This window comes from Capra hircus, chromosome 19 (assembly GCF_001704415.2).
Source record: "Capra hircus breed San Clemente chromosome 19, ASM170441v1, whole genome shotgun sequence".
In the NCBI taxonomy this organism is placed as follows: Eukaryota; Metazoa; Chordata; class Mammalia; order Artiodactyla; family Bovidae; genus Capra; species Capra hircus.
In genome coordinates, this window is record NC_030826.1 from 11,805,711 (window position 1) to 11,832,184 (window position 26,474).

General features: G+C 38.8%; 1 protein-coding gene across 8 annotated transcripts in view; it reads right to left on the bottom strand.

Moving 5' to 3' along the window:
* BCAS3 (BCAS3, microtubule associated cell migration factor) overlaps positions 1 to 26,474 on the bottom strand; it is a 592,226-nt gene that overhangs the window by 469,382 nt on the left and 96,370 nt on the right. For all 8 annotated transcript variants that reach the window (XM_005693141.3, XM_005693143.3, XM_005693140.3 and 5 more), the window contains exon 7: positions 25,390 to 25,462. In XM_005693141.3, the coding sequence (XP_005693198.1) occupies positions 25,390 to 25,462 (73 nt within the window). The remainder of the gene's footprint in view (positions 1 to 25,389; positions 25,463 to 26,474) is intronic.

The window sequence follows — 26,474 nt, forward strand, 5'->3', positions numbered from 1 at the left end:
TTTCTTGATAACAGCAAAAATGTTAAAAAATTACTATTTTATAAATTTTGAAGATATATGAACTTGGGGAGTCTAAATTCTACTATGATCTATTTTTTTTTTCCTTTTCATGGACAACATAAGGTAAACCACTGGCAGAGGGATATCAGAAAACAGAGGAAAAGGGTAATTTAAAAATTAAAATTTTACTTAATGATTAAGAAATGGATTATAAGACACTTCCCTAAAGAAAGAAGTTAATTTTGAGTCATGATATTATAAAGAAACTTTGAATACTAGAAAAATACACTTAGAAAAATTTGTGTGTTCTTTAAGGTACAAGCAGTAACACTCCAGCAAAAGAAAGCAAACTCTTGCTTGAATTTATTTCTCAGAAAGCAAGCTAATTTGTTAAATGCTTATCTGTCATGATAAAGTATATACAAAATCATTTTGCATATCGACAGATAAATATAACTATAGTTTAACTGAAAAACATAAGATACTTGAAATGAGAACTATAGTGTTCTCATTTCAAGTATCTATATATATACACACATACACATACACACACACACATACACTTTCAGAGCACAACTATACAGTTCAATTCTTCTAATTTGACTTACTAAAAACACAAGAAAGTCATTATTTGTACCCTATAGAGTATGTTTGTTTGAAACCTATGAAGAATAGTCACAATCTGTAATACCTGATAAAGCCACAAGATTGTCCTTTCTGTTCCTATGATATCAGGTTTAGAAAATAAGCAGATGACGCTTTACATACTTATAATAACATACAGTTATTTTATAGTGAAAGTGAAAGTGAAGTCGTTCAGTCGTATCCGACTCTTTGCAACCCCATGGACTGTAGCCTACCAGGCTCCTCTGTCCATGGGATTTTCCAGGCAATAGTACTGGAGTGGGTTGCCGTTTCCTTCTCCAGGGGATCTTCCCCATTGTAGACATTGTGGCTTTACCATCTGAGCCACCAGGAAGTCTGTATAAACTAAATTGCAACACCACCAAATGCCTAAGATATAGATATGGTTAAAAATTAAGAGTCATTTTCCATTATTTCTTATGAAAGATTGGTTTTTTTTAGTAGTTAGTCTAATTTGCCTGCTCTTATCAAGGTAGGTGGAAGCAGGAGTGGTCAAGAGGGATTGCGAAACAAACCAAAGCTGTGACATACACAGATTACACCCAAAGGGGCTAATCATAAATTTCAAACAATATCTTAGAAGTGAAACGTATAACTGCCTTCCACTAATTAAAAAATTTTTATAAACATCTATAGGGAAGAAAGTGAAAATAAATTATTTGTAATATAATTGTGAAACTCTGGTAATTCAGAGGAACAATTCTTAGTCACAGTTCACAAAGAAAACTACTATGTGAATGGCCACAGATGCACTTATACAAATACAAAATACTAAGGCTATATTGGAGCAATTTGTAACCACAGCTTAACCATAGCAAGATGTGAATTTCTGATCCAACCTTGTAAGAAATCTTAGATTTAGATTTCATTATGAGGAATAAAAATGTCCTTATTGCCCAGGATCAAGAAAACTAATAATATACTACCTTCACAAATTAACGCTATCTACACAATACCTAAATAAAAGACCGTCAAGATAAATTTCTTCCCAAGTGAAACCATGAATATATTTGCATCACAAAACAACAGTGCAACTAGATTTTTCAAAAATTATATAAAAGATATTTAAGAAGACTAGGAGACAAAAGTTAGCACAGACATTCATATGACACAAAAACAGACTAATTGAAATTTAGATTCTTTCAGAATACATAAAATACAAGGTCAAAGTATTTATCCTATATATAGTATAGCAACACAGATTTTAAAAGAAGAGGATGAAAAGCAGGTGGTGACAGATGAATGGAACCAAGTAAAGCTTCAGAGAAATTAAAGGAAAGTATCTCTAAGGTTCTGGTCTGAGCTAAAAATGGAAACTGGAAATTCCCATTTCAGCTTCCAGGATTAAGCAGTTTAATAGCCATCAGTCTGATGCTCCAAAAGTTTATAAGCCTCCAAAAGGCTTTATTTTGAAAAGCATACTTTAAGATCTAACTTCTCCTAAGAAATGGGAAGAATGTTATTTCTCACTTATCAAAAATAACTTCTTTACATATTGAACCTAGATTTTTAAATAAAGGAGAGACTTTAAAAAAAAAAAAAGACCATACCTCGGGCAAGCCTCAGTTCACTGGACCTATGTCACATTGATTTATAACAGTTATTTCTTAGGGGAAAAAAAGCACACACAGATGCAAACAATTACTCTATTTTTGTAGGCAACAAGTGAGGTGGGTGGTAACTGAGAAATTTTTTTAAAATCCTGTCACAATATTCTGCTTTTTCTTAAGAAACCCTCCTCACACAACAAACGTTTGCCACATCAGAGAATTTCCAGGGCCTGAAGCACCACTTTGATTCCAGACCGCTGCAGGCATTAGCAGGAGGTAATTAGGGTAAAAAGTTCAGCCACAGTTCCATGTCTAGAGTCCTGCCAGAAATAAATTTCCTCTCTATTCACTGGTTTCTACTGTACCCTCCTAAGAATCATATTGAAAACACATTTATCTTTGCGGAGTTTGTTCCTCTTCTAATTAACGTTATGGCGTTTACAGTGTTTAATAATTTAAAACGTCCCCCCATCGCGGCAGTTTTTAACAGTGGAGGGGTGCATTATCATTTTTCCTATACTGCGGCTTCACTGGACAGTGACTCACAGAAGTATGCAGTGCAGCTGTTTTCATCAAGCTCTCTGGCCATCATAAACTTTACTTTTATTTCCTTGTTTGAAAAGGTGCATGGATGAAACTGACAACAGATGCGTTCAGTATGTTCGTTGAAATTTTTCAGGGAAATGAAGACTAGTAAGTGAATATATGTTACTTTAACACAAATTTATTACATTTCATTATTTCCATAGAGATAAATAAAAACTGTTACACTTAAATAAGTGATAAAACCTAAATATACCACACATTTAAACACTTAAAACTTTAAGGAGGGAGGTTCAAAAGGGAGGGGATGTATGTATACCTATGGCTCATTCATGTTGTCGTTTGACAGAAAAGAACAAAATTCTGTAAAGCAATTATTCTTCAATTAAAAAATAAATTTTAAAATATATTTTTAAAAAATTTTAAAGAGGACACTCCAAAAGGGACACTCAAAATTCTGTCTCTTGTTCATTCCTATCCACCCACAAGCACGTTGATCCACCCCCACACCAGGAGGCTCTAATTAACATGCCAGTTATTGTATAATAATAACTGTTTTAACCTTTGGATACTGTGTTTGAAAAATAAGATGTTAGTAAAATCACTTGAATGCCAAGAAAAAAGACTTGTTATACTAAAAGTTACTAACAAAGACAAAATCACTTAACATTAAGATATAACACATTCAAAATACTTTTAAAAAAAAATATTGCTTCTAGGATAATATACCGTTTGTGACAACTACCTGTAGGCCAGATTTATTTTTTAACTAACAGTAATCTGCTTCTAAACATAAAATACTACTTCAAGTCATCTGTAATTTTAAGTTTCTCGGCAGAGAAGTCCAAAGGAGTTTTTGTATATCGCTCCTCCATATCCACAGGTATATTCAGCTTTACAAAGTGAAATAAAGAAGAAAATTGTGGCCCTCTGTAACATCTCACACAGAATACAAATCCAGGATTTTATCACATTAAAAAAAAACATTGAACCAATCTGCTCTACCAATCTTACTTTCCCACGCTATTCGGGACTTCCTATTTGTCCATCCTTCCCTGCCCCTCATCGTGATATGGATGGCTTCAAGAATTTCTGCCATCTTTAAGTGAAGTTTTCCAACTAGACTTATAGAACATATCATGCTTTGTACCATTACAGTTTGATTTACATTTCTCGAACAATAAAGATCTATTTAAACATATTCTATAATTGGAATTAAACTAGGAAAATAAACTAAGAAACAGAATTTTTAAACTAATACCAAAGGAGAAAAAGCAAACCTTTAGATTTAAATCCTAATTTTTTCTTTTTAAAATTTATATTTTAATTGGAGGGAAACTGCTTTACAATGTTGTGTTGGTTTCCATCATTAAACAAGCCAAATCAGCCATAATTATACATATATCCCATCTCCATATACTGACATTAAGTAAAGGTTCATAAAATAATAAAATCCTGGCTTTTCATTGTATTTACATAACAGGATATCATATATAAGTCATATACCAATAATGAAGCAATTTTCTATATAATATTGAAACCAAAAGAATATAAATGCTTTCCTTTATGGTGAGTGAAAGTGAAAGTGAAGTTGCTCAGTCGTGTCCGACTCTTTGCGACCCCATGGACTGTAGCCCACCAGGCTCCTCAGTCCATGGAATTTTCCAGGCAAGATTACTGGAGTGGGTTGCCATTTCCTTCTCCAGCAGATCTTCCCAACCCAGGGATCGAACCCGGGTCTCCCACATGGCAGGCAGACGCTTTACCAATTATATTCTAATTAGAGAATATCTGCCCACCTTAAAATCATGAGGATATTTTCTTCATCTTCAAAATATTCTGTTCCTTTTTTCTCTGACCTTTAAGCCTACAATACATCTTAAGTTGATTTTTGCATATGTGATAGGAAACAAGTTTCTTCATTTTCCACATGAATACCCAAATGACCCAAAACCATACACAAATCACCTCTGTACTACAGAGCCATTTTTTATTATAAAAATATGTGAATCTGTTTCTGGACTCCATAGACAGTCCACTAATCTAATGGTCTCCCCTTATGCCAATGCACCTTGCTTCATAAATATCAAGTAGTATAACCCCATCAACATTGTTCTTTAAAACTATCTGGGCTATTCCTGGGCCTCTGTATTGAAAACCATGTGCATTCTGGAGTCAGATTCATGACCTTGAGGTAAACAATATAAGATGTACTAATCCTAAAAGCATGGACAGGGCATGTATTAAATCTACTCCAATAAATGAGTAAGAAAAGGTCATTTAACACAAAAGACAAATAGGCTTAAAAGTTGGTCATGCACTCCAGAGGATACTGAAATAGATTTAAATATATATAAAAGTACTCAAATTCTATAGCTGTCAGTAAAATTAAAACAAAAACAGCCCGAGATGCCAATGCATATTCACCAAGATGGCTAAAATGAAGACTATCAATGCCAAGCTCTCAGACAAAGTACTGCAATTGGAAGGCTTATGAAGGTAACTGGTATAACCACTTTAGAAACCTGCTTGGTAATATCAAGCAAAGCATAACTTATGACCATGCAACTCCACTACTAGGTACATATACCAAAGAGAAACAGACACCAAAAACTGTACACACATATATACAAATGCTCATATCAGCAATGTTCACTACAGCCCAAAACAGGAAATTATCCAAACGTCCATCAACACAGAACACTGCCCTAACATTCTCTAACCACATTCTCTAGTATTTTTTACACATCACTTGCCACCATAATATATATTGTATTTATTTGTTTCTCTCTCCCTGCTAGAAAGTTAGCTCAGTCAGTACATAGATCTTCTGTCTCCTTAGATCCAAGTGGCTCAACCTTAGCCCTATTGACATTACAGGCTGGAAAATTCTTTGTCATCAGGAGTTGATCTGTACTTTATAGGATGTTTAGCAGCAACCTTGACTCTACCATAACACTAGCACATCCCAGTCCCTAGATATGACATCCAAAAGTGCCCCAGGCATTGGCAAGTGTCTCCTGGGGGTCAAAACCAGCCCTCTCAACTCCTCACCTCAAAGCCACTGCCCTGGAGTACTACTGTACTAGAAAATCAGCTGAAATATAGTAGGGACCCATAACGTAAGTACCCATAAACATTTCTTGAAAGAATAATAAAATTCCTTCTTAGAACAAAAGGGGGAAAAACATTAAAGCACTTTTTGAGATAGCAGCATAGGTAATCTACAGCAAATATTTTAAAATCATACACACAGGTATGATTTATGCAGTAGCAAACAAGGATTCCTTACACCTTACAGAGGCATGCAGTAATGAATTCATTATCAATTAATTAGCTTACTTTTTGACCATATTTAAGTTTTAGTTAAAGCAAATTACCTTTCTCAATTCCCAGTACTTTGATTCAAGTAATAGAACTATGAGATTTAGCAAGATTTTTATTCTGCTAAATACCATACAACTACATTACCAAACTATTTCCACCAGAATTGTGAAATAATACTTGATTTGAAAACGAACATGGTTCTTCATAATGAATTACCTAGTTTTCGGCAACAATTCTGTCTTTGGGATAAACACAACAGTGATCTCTTTTCAAGGCTTGTTCACTGTGCACATGCCCGTTCCACTAGGAGGAAGCATGCCTGGACGGAATTCCACAAAGTCAGAATCGAGGCAGATGTTCTTTTCCTTTTGGTTTTCCTTTAATTTACAAATCTTGTAATCTAAGCCTGAAGTTGACTGAACCAACATTTAAACCAGTACCGCAATAGCAGCCAAAAACTCAATCTGTTTTCTATTTATATGTCAAGACTGCATCCTTTTGGTGGCTGAAAAAACTGTTGTTTTGAAATGATTACACAGAAAACTGCAACCCCTTTAGTTGTTTTGTGAACCAGTTCTAGAGTGAAAATGTTTCTTTTAAAGGGCCTTTAGTTTAAGATACAGAGTAGAAGAAAAAACAACTTTGAATTCAAGGTTCCCATCTTTTGTTTTGAACTACGTAATAAACAGTCACATTAAATAACATGACAGCAAAGTTATCTCCCCTCAAAAAAGATCTCAAGGATACTCAAAGAGACTTAGTACATAGAAATGTGCTTCTGCTACTGAGCGCTGGAAGGAGCAGCAGGGTGCACTATAAAAAGGCATGAGAAAACTATTGTGGGTGTGGGCATGCTCATTACCTCCACCAGAACGATGGTTTCATGGGTGTGCACATATGTCAAAATTTATCATAACATACACTTTAAATATGTGCCGTTTGTGATGTTTCAATTATACCTCAATAAAGATATAATTAACATGGGTTTTCTTGGGGAATATAAACAAATTACCATTTTCCAATGAACATAAAGGGCTCCAGTTCATCAGAGATACTAAGAGACACAGTACTGGGTTAGGATATGAAGCCTACAAACCTGTAACACAAATTCCGGACAAACTGGGCACAGCCACGTGCTTCCAACAGTTATACAGACAACACTTTCAATTTATGTATAAATATATATTATGCATATATTTCTTTATATATATATGAAAAGAAATTCCTAGTAAAGAGTTTTCCTTGGGTGCCCTTACTATCTTTCTAACCAAATAATACGAGGTGTATCTAATAAGGGCCTGACATTGTGCTAAACACCTGAAAATACTGCCTTATGTAATCCTCACAAAGACATAGCATAGGAGTTGTAAATGAACATGATCTTACACTTATGGAAACTGAGACTGAGAACTATTGAATAATTTCAGTCTAATAATTTATATCTAGGTCTGTGTGACCCCAATTCTCTGTTCTTTCCATTATTCTATACTTATCCATGGATTCAGGGGTATCAGTGAATATTACAGGGTACCAACCTTAGGCTAAATGCATATGCAAAGAACATTAGAGAGCCCAAAACGAAAATCAGATCCATTACACATAAATATCACTATAGGTAGAGTTCCTATTAGATTAGGACTACAGAAGCTGCCACTGAAGGCCCACTGTCATCCAGGATATCATAATGTCAAAATCTGCCACTTGTCAAAACTAAAATTTCCTGGCTAACAGCTCTGGATTGATACATCTATAGATGTGTACAAGTAATAGGAAACCGTGATGGTTTTCCACTCAGAGGTAGTCAGCAATATACACCTTTAAGCCCAAAGCAAGGTAAGAACAACTTTGCTATTGCTGTTTAGTTCCTAAGTTGTGTCCAATTCGTTTGGAACACCACAGACTATAGCCCACTAGGCTCCTGAGTCCACGGGATTTCCCAGGCAAGAGTACTGGAGTGGATTGCCATTACCTTCTCTAAGGGATCTTCCTGACCCAGGGATCAAATCTGCATCTCTTGCATTGGGGGTGGATTCTTAACCACTGAGCCATCTAGGAAGCCGAGAACAGAGTCCAATAGAAAGACAAATTGAGCTATGTAATTTTAAATTTTCTAGTAGCCACATTAAAAAAAGAAATAAGTGAAATCAATTTTAATACATTTAACATAATATATCCACAATATCAGCACTTTCATTGGCACCAACCATGTTTCAGTTGCTCAACAGGCAAATCTGCCTGAAGAGTACTTGAAGAGACTATCTAGCCAGCTAATAATTTAGGTGCATAAATCCTAAAGAGAAGTGGTAACACAAAAAACACATCCCAAAGAAAGAGTTATCACCATGTTCCCAATTCACTGTAATGACAGCATTTCAATACTTACTTTCTGAATAAAGGTTCAAAAATTGATGTGGATGCATTCCCCAAGAACCCCTATTAAAATCAGGTAGAACCACAGAACAAGAATTAGATGTAGCTCTTTGCAACACGGCCACAGGAAATGCAAGCAGTAGTTAAATGAAGGGAGAGATGGTCCCATTTTAAATAAAATCTGTGGCTAATTTCTGTTCTCAACAAATTTCAAATCAGACAGTATAGGAAACAAACCTTTCACAAGTGATTTCTTCTTCTTTGATGACATCATTCTCTAACACAAAATCTTAAAAAGCCAAAGAAGAAAGTTTTAGACCTGGTGGGAGCATACGATGGCCAATTTAAAGCTTCAAGCTCTTTTCATTTGTGACAAATATTTTAAACAATGTATATTAAATATGTATATTAATATTCCATATTAAGGAATATGTACATTAATATTCCATATTAAGGAATATGCATTAAGTAGGATAATATATATAATAAGGTAGCACCAATATTCATCATTAAATAAAACATGCCATAATATATTAATAAGAGGCAAGAAAAAGCAAGGTGAGAACAATACAACCCAAATATTTACACAAACGCATTTATGCAAGTATATAACACCACGTGGGCTTCTCTGGTGGCTCAGATGGTAAAAAATCTGCCTGCAATGCAGAAGACCTAGGTTCAATCCCTCGGGTCAGAAAGATCCCTAGGAGAAAGGAATGGCAACCCACTCCAGTATTCTTGCCTGGAGAATTCCATGGACAGAGGAGCCTGGCGGGCTACAGTCCATGGGGTCACAAAGGGTCAGACACAACTGAGCAACTAAACATTTGACTTGACTTGATAACACCACCTAACTCTGAATCTCCAAAGGTCTTTGAAAAACACCACCTATCAACAAATAAGGCAAATGAATCACCCTGAAATCACACTACAGCATAAGTATGAAAGGGATGAGAAAGAAAAGCTAGGAAATTTAAATAATATTTACCTTATGGTAGAAAGTGAAGAGGAACTAAAAAGCCTCTTGATGAAAGTGAAAGAGGAGAGTGAAAAAGTTGGCTTAAAGCTCAACATTCAGAAAACGAAGATCATGGCATCTTATGCCATCACGTCATGGGAAATAGATGGGGAAACAGTGTAAACAGTGTCAGACTTTATTTTGGGGGGCTCCAAAATCACTGAAGATGGCGACTGCAGCCATGAAATTAAAAGACGCTTACTCTTTCGAAGGAAAGTTATGACCAACCTAGACAGCGTATTAAAAAGCAGAGACATTACTTTGCCAACAAATGTCCATCTAGTCAAGGCTATGGTTTTTCCACTGGTCATGTATGGATGTGAGAGTTGAACTGTGAAGAAAGCTGAGTGCTGAAGAATTGATGCTTTTGAACTGTGGTGTTGGAGAAAACTCTTGGGAGTCCCTTGGACTGCAAGGAGATCCAACCAGTCCATCCTGAAAGAGATCAGTCCTGGGTGTTCATTGGAAGGAATGATGCTAAAGCTGAAACTCCAGTACTTTGGCCACCTCATGCGAAGAGGTGACTCATTGGAAAAGACCCTGATGCTGGGAGGGGTTGGGGGCAGGAGGAAAAGGGGACGACAGAGGATGAGATGGCTGGATGGCATCACCAACTGGATGGACATGAGTTTGGGTAAACTCCAGGAGTTGGTGATGGACAGGGAGGCCTGCCGTGCTGCGATTCATGGAGTCACAAAGAGTCAGACACGACTGAGCAACTGAACTGAACTGAACTGAACTGACTGAGGCAGAGGAGGAGGGAGCAAAAAGGAGATCCAGATTCAATACCGGCAGAACCGGAAATTTCCTGGTGGTCCAGTTGGATAGGACTCCACGCTTCCACCGCACGAGGCATGGGTTCAACCAAAGAAGGTGCCTTCTCTGCTGACGGAGAGCAGAGGGGATTACTTGCAAAACAAGGAGAGAATGCAATAGTCCTACGATGGTGGAGCATAGTTAAACCACCCAGGATTTGCTCTCAGAAGCAAAGGGGTCTCATCCTGAATAGGGAAATGCCACAAACAGGTCTGAGATCAGTTGGCTCACACCCTTGATTACTAATGAGTCAAACAGGGCGATGAGGGACTTCCCAGGTGGCGCGAGTGGTAAAGAATCTGCCTGCCAATGTAGGAGACACAGGTTTGATCCCTGGGTCGGGAAGACCCCCTGGAGGAGGAAATGGCAACCCACTCCAGTATTCTTGCCTGGAAAACTCCATGAATAGAGGAGCCTTGTGGGCTACCGCCACAGGTTTGCAAAGAGTTGGATATGACTGAGCAGGCACACACACACAGGGGGATGAGGGTGTGTGCAGGACCAGAGACGCTTGCATGTTTTTCCTTAAGCTCTGTACTAATGATTATATAACAACCTGTATCTTGCCCGAGGACATGTTTCTCCTTCTTAACAAGAACGTTCTGACTAATCCTTTTATCTTAAGATGTATGTTGTGGGAGTGGGTCTGGTAAGATCTATTGTTAGTTCAGTTCGCTTCAGTGGCTCAGTCGGGTCCAACTCTTTGCGACCCCATGAACCACAGCACGCCAGGCCTCCCTGTCCATCACCATCTCCTGGAGGTCACTCACATTCATGTCCATCATGTCTGTGATGCCATCCAGCCATGTCATCCTCTGTCGTCCCATTCTCCTCCTGCCCTCAATCCCTCCCAGCATCAAAGTCTTTTCCAATGAGTCAAGTCTTTGCATGAGGTGGCCAAGGTACTGGAGCTTCAGCTTCAGCATCACTCCTTCCAAAGAAATCCCAGGGTTGATCTCCTTCAGAATGGACTGGTTGGATCTCCTTGCAGTCCAAGGGACCCTCAAGAGTCTTCTCCAACACTACAGTTCAAAACCATCAATTCTTCCACGGTCAGCCTTCTTCACAGTCCAACTCTCACATCACTACATGACCACAGGAAAAACCATAGTCTTGAGTAGACAGACCTTAGTCAGCAAAGTAATGTCTCTGCTTTTGAATATACTATCTAGGTTGGTCATAACTTTTCTTCTAAGGAGTAAGCGTCTCTTAATTTCATGGCTGCAGTCACCATCTGCAGTAATTTTGGAGCCCAAAAAAATAAAGTCTGACACTGTTTCTACTGTTTTGCCATCTATTTCCCATGAAGTGATGGGACCAGATGCCATGATCTTTGTTTTCTGAATGTTGAGCTTTAAGACAACTTTTTCGCTCTCCTCTTTCACTTTCATCACGAAGCTTTTTAGTTCCTCTTCACTTTCTGCCATAAGGGTGGTGTCATCTGCATATCTGAGGTTATTGATATTTCTCCCAGCAATCTTGATTCCAGCTTGTGCTTCTTCCAGTCCAGTGTTTCTCATGATGTACTCTGCAGAGAAGTTAAATAAGCAGGGTGACAATATACAGCCTTGACATACTCCTTTTCCTATTTGGAACTAGTCTGTTATTCCATGTCCAGTTCTAACTGTTGCTTCCTAACCTGCATATAGGTTTCTCAAGAGACAGGTCAGGTGGTCTGGTATTCCCATCTCTTTCAGAATTTCCCACAGTTTACTGTGATCCACACAGTCAAAGGCTTTGGCATAGTCAATAAAGCAGAAATAGATGTTTTTCTGGAGCTCTCTTGCTTTTTCCATGATCCAGAGAATGTTGGCAATTTGATCTCTGGTTCCTCTGCCTTTTCTAAAACCAGCTTGAACATCTGGAAGTTCATGGTTCATGTATTGCTGAAGCCTGGCTTGGAGAATTTTGAGCATTAACTTTACTAGCGTGGGAGATGAGTGCAATTGTGCAGTAGTTTGAGCATTCTTTGGCATTGCCTTTCTTTGGGATTGGAATGAAAACTGACCTTTTCCAGTCCTGTGGCCAATGATGAGTCTTCCAAATTTGCTGGCATATTGAGTGCAGCACTTTCACACCATCATCTTTCAGGATTTGAAAGAGCTCAACTGGAATTCCATCACCTCCACTAGCTTTATTTGTAGTGATGCTTTCTAAGGCCCACTTGACTTCACATTCCAGGGTGTCTGGTCATAGGTGAGTGATCACACCATTGTGATTATCTGGGTCATGAAGATCTTTTTTGTACAGTTCTTCTGTGTATTCTTGCCACCTCTTCTTAATATCTTCTGCTTCTGTTAGGTCCAGACCATTTCTGTCCTTTATCGAGCCCATCTTTGCATGAAATGTTCCCTTGGTATCTCTAATTTTCTTGAAGAGATCTCTAGTCGTTCCCATTCTGTTCTTTTCCTCTATTTCTTTGCATTGATCGCTGAAGAAGGCTTTCTTATCTCTTCTTGCTATTCTTTGGAACTCTGCATTCAGATGCTTATATCTTTCGTTTTCTCCTTTGCTTTTCGCCTCTCTTCTTTTCACAGCTATTTGTAAGGCCTCCCCAGACAGCCATTTTGCTTTTTTGCATTTCTTTTCCATAGGGATGGTCTTGATCCCTGTGTCCTGTACAATGTCACGAACCTCATTCCATAGTTCATCAGGCACTCTATCATACCTAGGTCCTTAAATCTATTTCTCACTTCCACTGTATAATCACTAAGCGTAGGGGGCTGCGAGCCGGCGCACTAAGCGCAGGCGTCTAAGCGCGGCCGAGAGGAGCTTCCCCACGTCCAAGGTCAGGGGCAGCGGCCTAGAATGCCAGGCTGCGACGGCGCAGGAACGACCAAGAGGAGCTACCCTGAGTCCGAGGTCATGGGCGGCGGCCAAGATGAGCTACCCTGTGTCCGAGGTCAGGGGCGGCCGGGAGGAGCTGCCCCGTGTCTGAGGCCAGTGGCAGCCGGGAGGAGACACACCGCGTCCGAGATCAGGGGCAGCCGGGAGGAGACACGCCGTATCCGAGGTCCGGACATCAGGGAGGAGCTACCCCGTGTCTGAGGCCAGTGGCAGCCAGGGGGAGACACCCCGCGTCCGAGGTCAGGTGCGGCTGGGAGAAGCCACCACGCGCCCGAGGCCAGGGGCGGTGACACTGAGGAGCCACCCCGAGCCCAAGGCCAGGGGCGGCAGCTGCAAGGAGCCACCCACGCCCGAGGCCAGGGACGGCGGCCTGGAGGAGCAACCCAAGGAGCGGTAGCTGTGCAGGGGCCCTAGAGGAGCTATGCCACGTTGAAGGTCAGGAACGAAGGCAGTAAGGAGCTAGCCCTGGTCCAAGGTAAGGAGCAGCGGCTATGCTTTGCTGGAGCAGCCGTGAAAAGATACCCCACACCCAAGGTAAGAGAAAGCCAAGTAAGATGGTAGGTGTTGCAAGAGGGCATCAGAGGGCAGACACACTGAAACCATACTCACACAAAACTAGTCAATCTAATCACACTAGGACCACAGCCTTGTCTAACTCAATGAAACCAAGCCATGCCTGCGGGGCAACCCAAGACCGGTGGGTCATGGTGGAGAGGTCTGACAGAATGTGGTCCACTGGAGAAGGGAATGGCAAACCACTTCAGTATTCTTGCCTTGAGAACCCCATGAACAGTATGAAAAGGCAAAATGATCGGATACCAAAAGAGGAACTCCCCAGGTCATTAGGTGCCTAATATGCTACTGGAGATCAGTGCAGAAATAACTCCAGAAAGAATGAAGGGATGGAGCCAAAGCAAAAACAATACCCAGTTGTGGATGTGACTGGTGATAGAAGCAAGGTCTGATGCTGTAAAGAGCAATATTGCATAGGAACCTGGAATGTCAGGTCCATGAATCAAGGCAAATTGGAAGTGGTCAAACAAGAGATGGCAAGAGTGAACATTCTAGGAATCAGCGAACTAAAATGGACTGGAATGGGTGAATTTAACTCAGATGACCATTATATCTACTACTGCGGGCAGGAATCCCTCAGAAGAAATGGAGTAGCCATCATGGTCAACAAAAGAGTCTGAAATGCAGTACTTGGATGCAATCTCAAAAACGACAGAATGATCTCTGTTCGTCTCCAAGGCAAACCATTCAATATCACAGTTATCCAAGTCTATGCCCCAACGAGTAACACTGAAGGAACTGAAGTTGAACGGTTTTATGAAGACCTACAAGACCTTTTAGAACTAACACCCAAAAAAGATGTCCTTTTCATTATAGGGGACAGGAATGCAAAAGTAGGAAGTCAAGAAACACCTGGAGTAACAGGCAAATTTGGCCTTGGCATGCGGAATGAAGCAGGGCAAAGACTAATAGAGTTTTGCCAATAAAATGCATTGGTCATAGCAAACACCCTCTTCCAACAACACAAGAGAAGACTCTACACATGGACATCACCAGATGGTCAACACCGAAATCAGATTGACTATATTCTTTGCAGCCAAAGATGCAGAAGCTCTATACAATCAACAAAAACAAGACCGGGAACTGACTGTGGCTCAGATCATGAACTCCTTATTACCAAATTCAGACTCAAATTGAAGAAAGTAGGGAAAACCGCTAGACCATTCAGGTATGACCTAAATCAAATCCCTTATGATTATACAGTGGAAGTGAGAAATAGATTTAAGGGCCTATTGTTAGTAACCAACTGAAAAAGTATGTAAGTTGATAAGACTAGTGGGACAATCTCTGCCCTCTTCTGACATCTATGTCAGAAGTTTTCTCTATTCCTTTTCACTTTAATAAAAACTTTTGCTACAAGAAATTCTGAGTGACTGAAGCCACATCTTTGGTCCCAAAGTGAAATTATCTCCTCCGGAGATCACAAATCTGACACCATCCACCATAAGCTATCACAGGAAAAACTGGTTGAGACAAAATAAAAACTAAAACCAAGAATACTACAAAACACACACACGTAGTGACTGTAAACAAGAAACTACTACTTTAAAGTACTACAGTAATGTAAAGTAGTACATTGAAAGTACTACTACATCATCCTTTTCACTAGGTATACAAAGGAACAGATAATATGGCTCATGCATCTACTGCTGTATGCCAGATCACTAGAAATCACACTGGCTTAGGACAATAAAAAAGGTACTGCTTGCTCAGTCATGTCCAATTCTTTGCAACCCTTTGGACTGTAGCCTGCCAGGCTCCTTCCCTGGGATTTTTCAGGCAAGAATACTGGAATGAATTGCCATTTCTTCCTCCAGGGGATCTTCTGACCCAGGGACTGAACCTGTGTCTCCTGCGTTGCAGGAGGATTCTTCACCTGCTGAGCCATCAGGGAAGACCCACTTTATTTCTCATGAAAGAAGAGTGAATTCAATTGACGGTTGAGAGAATAGAAAAACGGGACATGTGCAAATTAGAACTACAATGAGAAAGCATTATGTATTTATATTAGAGTGGCTAAAATTTAAAAGTCTGATAAAGTCAAGTAAGGAAGTAACAGAATTAGAAACCTCATACACTGATGGTAGGTGTATAAAATGAGACAGTCATTTTGAAAAACAGACATCTAACATATGATTCAGTCATTCTACTTGCAGATTTTTGACCAAGAAAAAAGAAAACACATGTGTATATGAAGACTTGAACATTAGGTTCAAAGCAGTATTATCTGCAAATCCACAGTCTAGAAACAACCAAAATATCCTTCAACAGGTGAACTCAACAACCAAACTGTGGTACACTCATACAGTATGAAACTAGTCAACAATAAAGACAAAAAAGCAAATGATAAATGCAACAACATGAATGGATCTCAAAATAAATATACTTTGTAACAGATACAATTACAAATATACTTTGTAAGTATAACAAATATATTTTGCATATTTTATGATTCCACTTACATAAAACTCTAGAATATGCAAATTAATATACAGTGACAGAAATAAGCTCAGTTTTTCATGCAACAACACAGCATACAAAGTATATTTTGTTTTTTGTTTGTTTTCCGGGTATGATTTTTTTAGTTTGGTTACGCTGGACCTTCAGTGTGGCATGCAGGCTTATCTTGCTCTGGAGCACAGGCTTAGTTGCCCTGCAGCATGTAGGATCTTAGTTCCCTGACCAGGGATTGAACCTATGTCCCTTGCATTGAAAGGTGGATACTTAACCACTGGACCACCAGGGAAGCCCCACAAAGTATATTTTGAACACAGAGTTCATTAGCTCAGTTGAATACAGAAGGAACCAGGCTCATTGTGGCTCAGTCTGACCATGTGTGTAGGCAACAATAAATGTTATAGCTTATTCCTACCTGGCCTTTATCTTGTTCCTTCCTCTCTAACTTAACAGTCTCAACTCTTCCTTATACCCCTATTCCACCAAGGCTCCTTCACCTTCTTTTTAAGGTGAAATTCCATATTTACTAGTAAACTTTTTATCAGTATTAACATTTTTTTAACATTTTAATCAGGATTATTGTTCTGATTACTTTGCATATTATTTCCTCCATATCTGTTTTCCCCATAACCTCAGTTTTAGTGTGAAATTTTGCAGCATATAAGCATGCTGTCCCCTCTAAATACACTCTGCCTCCACTGCACCCGGCTCCTTGCCATTGGGAGACTGGCTGGCCTGTATCAGATTGCAGCAGTGGGTTCCCTAACCCTTCAGAAGTCAGCCTCCAGCTTCTGGCTGGGTTCAGCCTGAGGGGCCATCGGGCGGCCGCTCACTCTGCTGTCAGGTTAGAGCAGACAGACCGAATGCCTCCACCAGCGGCTTCCACCAGGTAACCGCTTGATGTGGCTCTCACTGTAGGTTCTGCTAATGGCTCTCACTCCTTGCCGAGAAATGATGGTAAAGGGTCTCAGGTCCTCTCCACTTTACTTAAACTCTCCTCAAATTACCCAGTTGGAATATATCTTCTATTTCTACCAGGACCCTAACAGCACAGGTTTTCAGGAATACATAGATCATGTAATAGCAAGAAAGGCAGTTCTTTGAAAATTTAAACCAGGATTCCTTTGGTTTGGTCACCTACATATAAACATTTTGGTGGGCTATTTGAGATTTGTACCAATTTCAAGGCTTGCAAGGAAATATACAATGTCTATAAAGATGATCTTACAACAAACTACCAAAGGGCATCCATAGTTCAGGTATTACATTTTGAAATAAATACATTAAAAAACTTTCCCCTGTTACAGTAATGTCAGCTTATTTCCTTATGGTTTTGTTTCACCCATAATCAGATAAACAGGACAAGCTCTGAGGGCTCTGATGGTCCAAAGATAATACTAGAAGTCAAGAGGTCCATGAACAATCCATCATATCGGACAACCCAGTACCCTGACCCATCTCGTGAAAACCCTCTGTGCCAGAGAGTCAGGTCTCACATAAATGGCATATCAAAGATGGAAAAGCCCAGTCTTTGAATGCAGGAAAGAGAGTCAGAAGGCCAGGCAGAAAGCTAGAAGAAAATGCAGAACACCCACAGAAATGTAAAAGACCGGAGAGATGTGCAAGTGAAAAGACTGGGTGCTTGAAGGAAGGCCAAGGAGTAGCTCAAAAAGCCCAGGTGATAGAGCATTGAACACTGGAAGAATGGCCTAAATCTCTTTTCGGATCTGCACAAGCAACGCCAGCTCAAACTGTGATTCCATCAGATCCCACAACACAGCAGGAAGAAAATACATTAAAACAAAATATTTAGGGACTTCCCTGGTGGTCCAGCAGTTAAGGATCTGCCTGCCAATACAGATGACACAGATTCCATCCCTGCTCTGGGAACTAAGATTCTACACGTCGTGGGGCTATACTTAATCCATGCTCCGCAACTCCTGAGTCTGCGCATCCTAGAAACCATGCTCCGCAACAAGAGACACACCGCAGGGACAAACCCAAGCACCGCAATGAAGAGTATCCCCCGCTCACTGCCACCAGAGAAAGCCTGCATATGGCGACAACAGTCCATGCCCCACACCAGGAACCAGCACAGCCAGTAAGAAAATAAACAGATGAATAAATTAAATGGTTAGCATCACATGTAAGCGTTCTGTGCCATCTCATGACGAAAAGAACTGTTGGATACCCAGTATCCCGAGCAGCCTCCCTTTTGGTTCTATTTAACATAACCCTTATTTATTTTAGACACAAGTTGAAATAAATCCTCTTCAGTAACACTTCAGGGTGGTGAAACTGTGCTTCACCTCCACCTAAATAACTGCTGCTTTAGCTCAGTGGCTACCAAATACCGGTCTCACAGAACTCTGTCAGTTCAATGTGACCTTTGTTAGCAATCTGTAACAGAAATGCAAAACTATTAATGCTGTGAACTAAGTGTATTTTATATGATAAACAGCCCTTAATTTTGAAATCAAGTCTTTATTCCTGTTCAACTATTAAAATTATTTTGCTTTTTTCAAGGTAAATTTAAGATGTCTGTGGTTTGCCAAAATTTCCATCTTTCTAATTATTAAAATTCAATCTTGCAAATATGGCCATCGAGTGTATATTTAACAAGAGATAAGAGATTCCTAACTAACTGAAATAAAGACATTTTCTCACTCTTTTAATTGAAGTATAGCTGGCTTATAAGGTTAGTTTCAGGAGTCCAACATAGAGATTTGGTACTTCTATAGATTATACACCATACAAAGTCATTATTATAAAATATGGACTATATACTCTGTGTTGTCTATTACAGCCCTGTGTATTATTTATTTTATTTGCAGCGTCTGCACCTCTCAATCCTCTTCATCTATTTCAACCCCTCCTTCCATCCTGCTCCCCTCTGGTATTCACTAACTTGTTCTCTGTATACGTGAGCCTGTTTCTGGGGAAAATTTTCTCACTCTTACAAGAATTTCCCACCACCAAACAGATGTATGGTATGAGTCTCCAGATAAGACTTTCTTTATCTTATATGATCATCAAGTTTCTTTCTATTCTAACATTCTGTGATTCTATGTAAAGATCACATATCCACTCCAATAATGTGTATAATGTGATGATATTATATTGGATTAAACATTCTTCAAGGTCTGCAGTCAGCTGCTGAATAATCATGCTCTTTTGCAGCTATTCACAATACCCAACAAAATCCTAACCATGAACAACTTTATTACTGAAGCACGTAATATACAACACGTTTTCACTTCCTAAGAAAGTGTACATTCCTTGTATGTTGTCCATACGTCCCCTCCCTCCCTCAAATTATTACACAAGACACTGACTTAATCCCTGGATCAGTATGCAACAAACATTATGTCCCACCTAGACCTTAAATGGCTTATCTGAAACGACGATGGAACAGTGTGTGTGTTTCCCTCTCCTCCCTCCCTCTTCTTCTCCCTCTACATAGACATATAAACATGAAGAAAGAAAACATCACTATAATACAATATAAAAATAAATGGCATTTAAAGACTGTCATGAATGTAGTAAGACTGTATCAAAAATTGTGGGCTCAGTGCAATGTGTAAATATCTAAAGGATAAAATATGAGGAAGGACCAGGATTATTTCCATAGCAAATTCCCCCCTTTCTTTGAAAAGGGATTGTTGTTCAGTCACTAAGTCACATCCAACTCTGTGACCCCGTGGACTACAGCATGCCAGGCTCTTCCGTCCTCCTCTATCTCTTGGTGTTTACTCATTCATGTCCATTGAGTCAGTGATGCTATATACATTTATAAATAAGAAAATTTATACATCAAAAGGAAATTTTACTGAACTTCCCTAAGATAAACTTACTAAGCGATATTAATTGTGAATATAAGCAACTGACAAGTATCCAAAGCACCTTGTGCTCAATAAAGCATTTGTCATGGAAATGAATGGCAACAGACATGTCTTGTGCATCCCAAACGGTTAAGAGGAGTCCTGAGATTTTGTGCACCACTGGCCTTTGAAGAAGACATCAACACCCAGGTTCAGGACATGTGCTTCCTCAGATTAAGACATTTTCTCAACCATAAAAAAAAAGAAAGTGTTACTAATATTCAAATAAAGGATGAGTATGACTGTACAGAAAACTTATTAAAATTCATTTAGCAAAAAACAAATAGTTTTGGGCCCTGCTAGTTAGAAGGTGCTGTGCTTAAAACCAAGAAAGAAATATCTTCACATTCATTTATCAGTAACAATTCTTAAAACAACCCAGCAAAAGATACAGACATAGAGCCATCTCTTTGCAGAATGAAATAAATTTAAGGAGCAGACATGGGAGAGGGGAAATGAGTGTCTATAATAGATTTGTTCCAATATGCAAATGCTATTTTAATCAGAACTATATTATATAATCACCCCTGTGGTGATTAATGTATCAACTTGGCTAGGCCACAATAATCAGATTTGGTCAAATATTATTCTAGATATTTCTGTGAGTGTATTTTTTGACATAAGAATAACATTTAAATTAACAGAATTTGAGTAAAGCAGGTGATGCTTCATAACTTGAATGGGACTCATCCAATCAGCTGAAAGTCTTAATAAAATCTTCAAAAAACTGACTTCCTTGGAGGAAGAGGGTTAGAGATTGCAACTCTTTCCTCAGTCTGCAGATTTTGGATGTTCAGGCTTCACAATCATGAGTCAATTTCTCAAAATCAACACCCCCATTCCCTTCTTCCCTCTCTCCTCATATATATAATCCCACTCTCCACTGGTTCTAATTCTCTGGATTAGACTAATATAACCCACATACCATCAGAGTCATCTCTCAATAAATAATCTCATCACCTACTATATATATTCAAGTGACACCTCAATAAATGATTCCTGTAAAAATAAAAATAATCTCCTTGGGACTTCCAGGTTGTCTGGTGGTTAAGACTTTACGTCCCCACTGCAGGGAGTATACGTTCAATTCCTAGTCAAGGACGTAAGATCACACATACCACACAGGGAGGCAAAAAAACCAAAAAATCTTAATCATACAGTTAAGCAGGGTTGCTAAGGAATGGGAAATCTCTCAACACTTGCAAACCAAACTCAGCAAATAGTTGATTATCTTCCACAAACATCTTTTTGTGGGGCTTCAACAGGACTGGGTGTACCTGAATCGTAGAGGTTTAATAAACATCAGGAAAAGTGAAGTCAAGGAAGGTTTCCTTCACCACAGATACTTCTTCAACTCTTCTCTGTGGTTTCCATTCCCTTTTTCCTTTAAAGATCTATTTATTTATTTTATTTTTGGTTGTTTTGGGTCTTTGTTGCTGCATGGGCTTTCTCCAGGTGCTGAGAGCAGGGCCTACTCTCTAGCAAATCACAATGCACACGGTAGCCTCTCATTGCGGTGACTTTTCTTGTTGAGGAGTACAAGTTTCAGTAGTTGCAGCACGCAGGTTGAGCAGCTGTAACACGTAGGTTCAGCAGTTGCAGTGTGTAGGCTCAGCAGCTGTGGCACACAGGCTTAGCTGCTCTGTGGCATGTGGGATTCTCCTGGACCAGGGACTGAACCCCTGTCCCCTGCATTGGCAGGTGGGTTCTTAACCCCTGTACCACCAAGGAAGCTCTCCCCATTCTTTTCACCTTTCTTGTTAACATAACAGTTCTCTGCTTCATGTGCTGACCTGAATATAGTGTTGTGTTCTTCTAGCAAGCTTATTGTTTCACCTTTTTTTATCTCTTCAACTCTAGAATTTCCATTTGGTTTTTCTATAATTTCTTATGTCTAACTGAGATTCTCTATATGTTCAGTCATTGTTACCAAGCTTTCCTTTCATTCCATAAAAACGGTTCATTTACTTTTTAGAAGATATGTATAACAGCTGCTTTAAAAGCCTTGTCTCTAAAATTTAACACTGGAAGCAATCAGCAGCAGTTTCTATCACCTACTTCCTTTTCTCAATATTTCATACTTTGCTATTTTTTGGCATGTGTCATAATTTTACACTGGAAATTAGACGTTTTATAATATGGTATAAGAATTCTGGAAAGCTACTTTGCTCCACAATATATAGTTACCAGTGATTCTGCTAGATTTTATTTTTAATTCTTGCTTTCATTTTAAAGCCTGCTTTCCGGGGGGCTGCCCCTGTGTCTGAAATAGGGAACTGAAAGTGGAATGATGCTAAAGCTGAAGCTCCAGTACTTTAGACACCTCATGAGAAGAGTTGACTCATTGGAAAAGACCCTGATGCTGGGAGGGATTGGGGGCAGGAGGAGAAGGGGACGACAGAGGATGAGATGGCTGGATGGCATCACTGACTCGATGGATGTGAGTCTGAATGAACTCCAGGAGTTGGTGATGGACAGGGAGGCCTGGCGTGCTGCGATTCATGGGGTCTCAAAGAGTCGGATACGACTGAGCGACTGAACTGAACTGCCCCTGTGTCTATGCAGCTTAGTGATTAGCCAAAGGTTCAACAGAGAATTTATTCAACCACCCTGAGTCAATAAAGGTTGTCATTCTTTCCAAAAGGATCTCTGTGCGTGCAGAGGAACACATTCAACAGTCAGACATTTTCAAGTCTCCCAGGTTTTAGTTTCCCTTAGATGCTTTTATGGCTCCTTTGCACATACATGAAGCTTTAGCTGATCATAATTTTAGGCTAAAAGAGCCATGGGCCCACACAATCCCGTGACCATCGTTCCGTGGACAATGCTGCGGAGCATGGCCATGACATTCCTCACCGTGGGACAATCAACCAAGTTGGAATCAGAAAGGGTGGAGTGTGACTCAAGCAGCTCCAGGCATGAATGCCACACATTCCCACAGCTATGACTTAATATTTACCAGTCTCTCAAACATAAACACTTTGCACATTGTTGGAAGCCTTTGGTTGAGTTCTAGAGAAATGAAATGGTTGTTATTATCTATCTTGCAGATGAATTTCACTGTAAGTCACAAACTTCCGTCTTTCCTAAGAATATTTATACCAGTTTCTGTTCCCTAGCTATCGCTTTGAAACCTATTCTGGAAGTTCTTAGTCTTCTATAACACTGCCAAACTTTCTTATTCCTTTAGGCCCAGCACATGCTGTGCCTTCTTCATGAGGCTTTCTCCTATCAGTCCAGGTACGCTGACCTCCACCTTCTTTGAATTCCGATTAGACATCACTGGGCTCTGCAGGTGGGGCAGTGGTGAAGAATCTGCCTGCCAGTGCAGGAGATGAAGGCTCAATTTCTGAGCAGGAAGATTCCCTGGAGTAGGAAATGGCAACCCACTTCAGTATTCTTGCCTGGAAAATTCCAGGGACAGAGGAGCCTGGCAGGTCACAGTCCATGTGGTCACACAGAGTCAAACATGATGGAGCACACACACACACAAACACACACAGATGTCATTATCCCATAATCATTTTCTACGTGCCATGTTTTTGCTTTCAACAACATTCTTAAATCTTTGGGACACAGAATTAGGTTTTCAGGTTTTATATCCTTATCCCATACCTAGTAAAGTGATGAGTACACAGTAAATTTTTGCTCACTTCAACCCAAAATTTTACACTGGAAGAAAATTGCCTTGTAACACATGGAGTCAAACCATTTCCCCAAAAAGCAACAATTAAGACTCCAAGATCAATCATGTTACACCGTTAGCACATTCTTTCCTTGTGCACTGCATCCATGACCCAGACACTATCAGCTGAAAGCAATGACAAGGACTACTGGCTGCCAAGCCTAATATGCATTTTGATCCTCTACCTTACTAACAAAACCACAGTAATATCCCTGATTTCCTTGTAGCTAGGAGTTCAAGATGAGGTACTAACTGATAAGACAGTAGCCTTCTTGAGATCAAAAGGGGAAGGGGTTGTACTCTAAAAGATGTCAAAGCTAGAAATGGAAGCATCTAGATCATTAATGACACCTGGCAGAAACATTTCACTGGCCATGGACTGCCTACCCAGTCATTCAATTCCAAGGTTTGTACAGGCCATTGGAACTTTTACGAACAGTTGAAAACAATTCCTAACTGGAATTATATAGTGATAACTAAATCACTATAAGCCATTATGAAGAATATTGTTCTCATTTAATATATAGAGAAAGTAGGGAAAACTTGACTTCATGAGCAATAACAATTAAACATCTTAGTCAGTAAGCCTCTCACTGTCATAAATGCAATGAGCATGGAACTAAGAGTATGCCTGCTTGAAGAATTTAGAAAGAGAGTGGATATATGTAGATGCATAATTGATTCACTTTGCTGTACATCTGAAACTAAACACTAAAAATCAACTATACTCAATAAAAATTTTTAAAGAAAAGTATGCTTGCTTGGGTTTGAATCCACAGTTTCACTGTGAGAATTCAGTGCCTGAGTTTCTCTAAACTACAAAATAGGAATAAGAACAGTATCTATTTCAAAGTATTGCTAACAGAAATAAAAGAGAAAATTCATGTAATGCCTTTAGAACAGTGATAGGCACATGCTACAACAACAAATTGTAGGCCAATACACAATATGCACTATGCTATATTATTACCATTAAGATATATTAAATTATCTTCTATTAACATCTTACCTAAGGATCATAGTATATATTCTAATATAAATATAAAAGCATGATGGAATATACACTACTATATAGAAAATAGATAATCAACAAGGACCTACTGTATAGCAAAGGAGGAACTCTACTCAATACTCTGTAATAACCTATATGGGAAAAGAATCTGAAAAAGAAAAGATATACGTATATGTATAACTGAATCACTTTGCTCTACACTTGAAACTAACACAACATTGTTAATCAACTATACTCCAATATAAAATAAAAATTTTTTTAAATCCTCAAAATAATGTAAAAAAAATGTTAATAACAGTTGATGATGATGATGTAACACTAACTTCTAATCCACTGTAGAAGGCCATTATAAATACTGAAAAAATAAATAAACAAAATGAAACATATTTTTCTTAATGATGCTACTCTTTCATGACTAAATTCTGATATACTGCTGGCTTTCTTTCATGTCCTGCTATCATCCTACATTTGAGAGAAAACGGTTGAGCAGAAAAATAAAGTGGCCTATGTGGCAAAAACCCTAAATATGTTATTAAGTCCTGTCCCATCCCTTTTGTAAAAGCATAGTCTTATGGTAAACAAAGACTTGAAAACATTAAAGTTCCCCCTCTGAAATAACACAAAATTTTAACAGTGGTTCAAAAAACTTTTTTTTAATTCCTTACCCAGAAGATCCAGTGCTCTTACAAACACCAAGGAGGGGCCTTTTTTCAGCAAAGTTGTCACACTTTTGAGCACCTGATAAGGAACATGAAGTAAAATGTAAAACAAAACTTCAAAAAGTATTCTTGTATATTTCCATTATTTTCATCCTCTCAAAATATTTATGGCTAAAGAGACAGCAAAACATTCATTTAATTCGATATATTTATATAATTGAACAAAAAAACAGAAAAGCTATAAATAAACCTATAACTACTTTTTAAATGAACCAACATTTAAAATCTTTTTTATAATTGGCCACAACCTCAATTTCACACATGTTCTCCATGCAATCAGAAAGCTACCCCCAATTCCACCAAGTAACTACCTAAGAGTTGTATAATTTTGATGTCAAAATTAAATAAAGTAAGGTCACAACAGAAACTTTAAAAACCTCAAAATTTCAGGCCATTCTCAATGTAAGACAGTGTAAAATCCTGAAAAAAGACTAGTAAACTGAGTAGCAATGTATTAGAAAATAAAAATCAGTCAGACCATGAAGAATGAATGAAAGACACTGTCAAGCAAAGAGCTCCAAGAAACAGCACAAGCAAAGCACCCTGAATGAAGTCAGAGGATGCAAACATACATCACCTGCAATCAACTTTTTAGTTTGCTGCTTACAAATAGGTAAAATCACCTGGAAATGTGGCTTAAAAAAAAAAAATTTGAAACTATCATTAATAATTTTTTTTAAATATAAGAAGATATTTTAAGCATGAAACAAAATAACAATGCAAAGAAAAACTGATGCTTAGAAATAAAAGAGAGATCTGGGAAATTAGAAAGATGGTAGATATTATTTGAAAATTCAATACAAGAATATGAGAAAATTTCCTAGAGAACAGAGTCAAAAAGAAAAAAGAAAAAACCCACCCGCAAAAAAAAAGAGAAAAGCGGCATTAATTTATATACACAGCATTAATTTATAAACAGGCTTCCCAGGTGGCTCAATGGTAAAGAATCCACCTGCTGATGCAGGAAAGGTAGGTTCAATCCCTGGGTCAGGAAGATCCCCAAGAGGAGGAAATAGCAACCCACTCTAGTG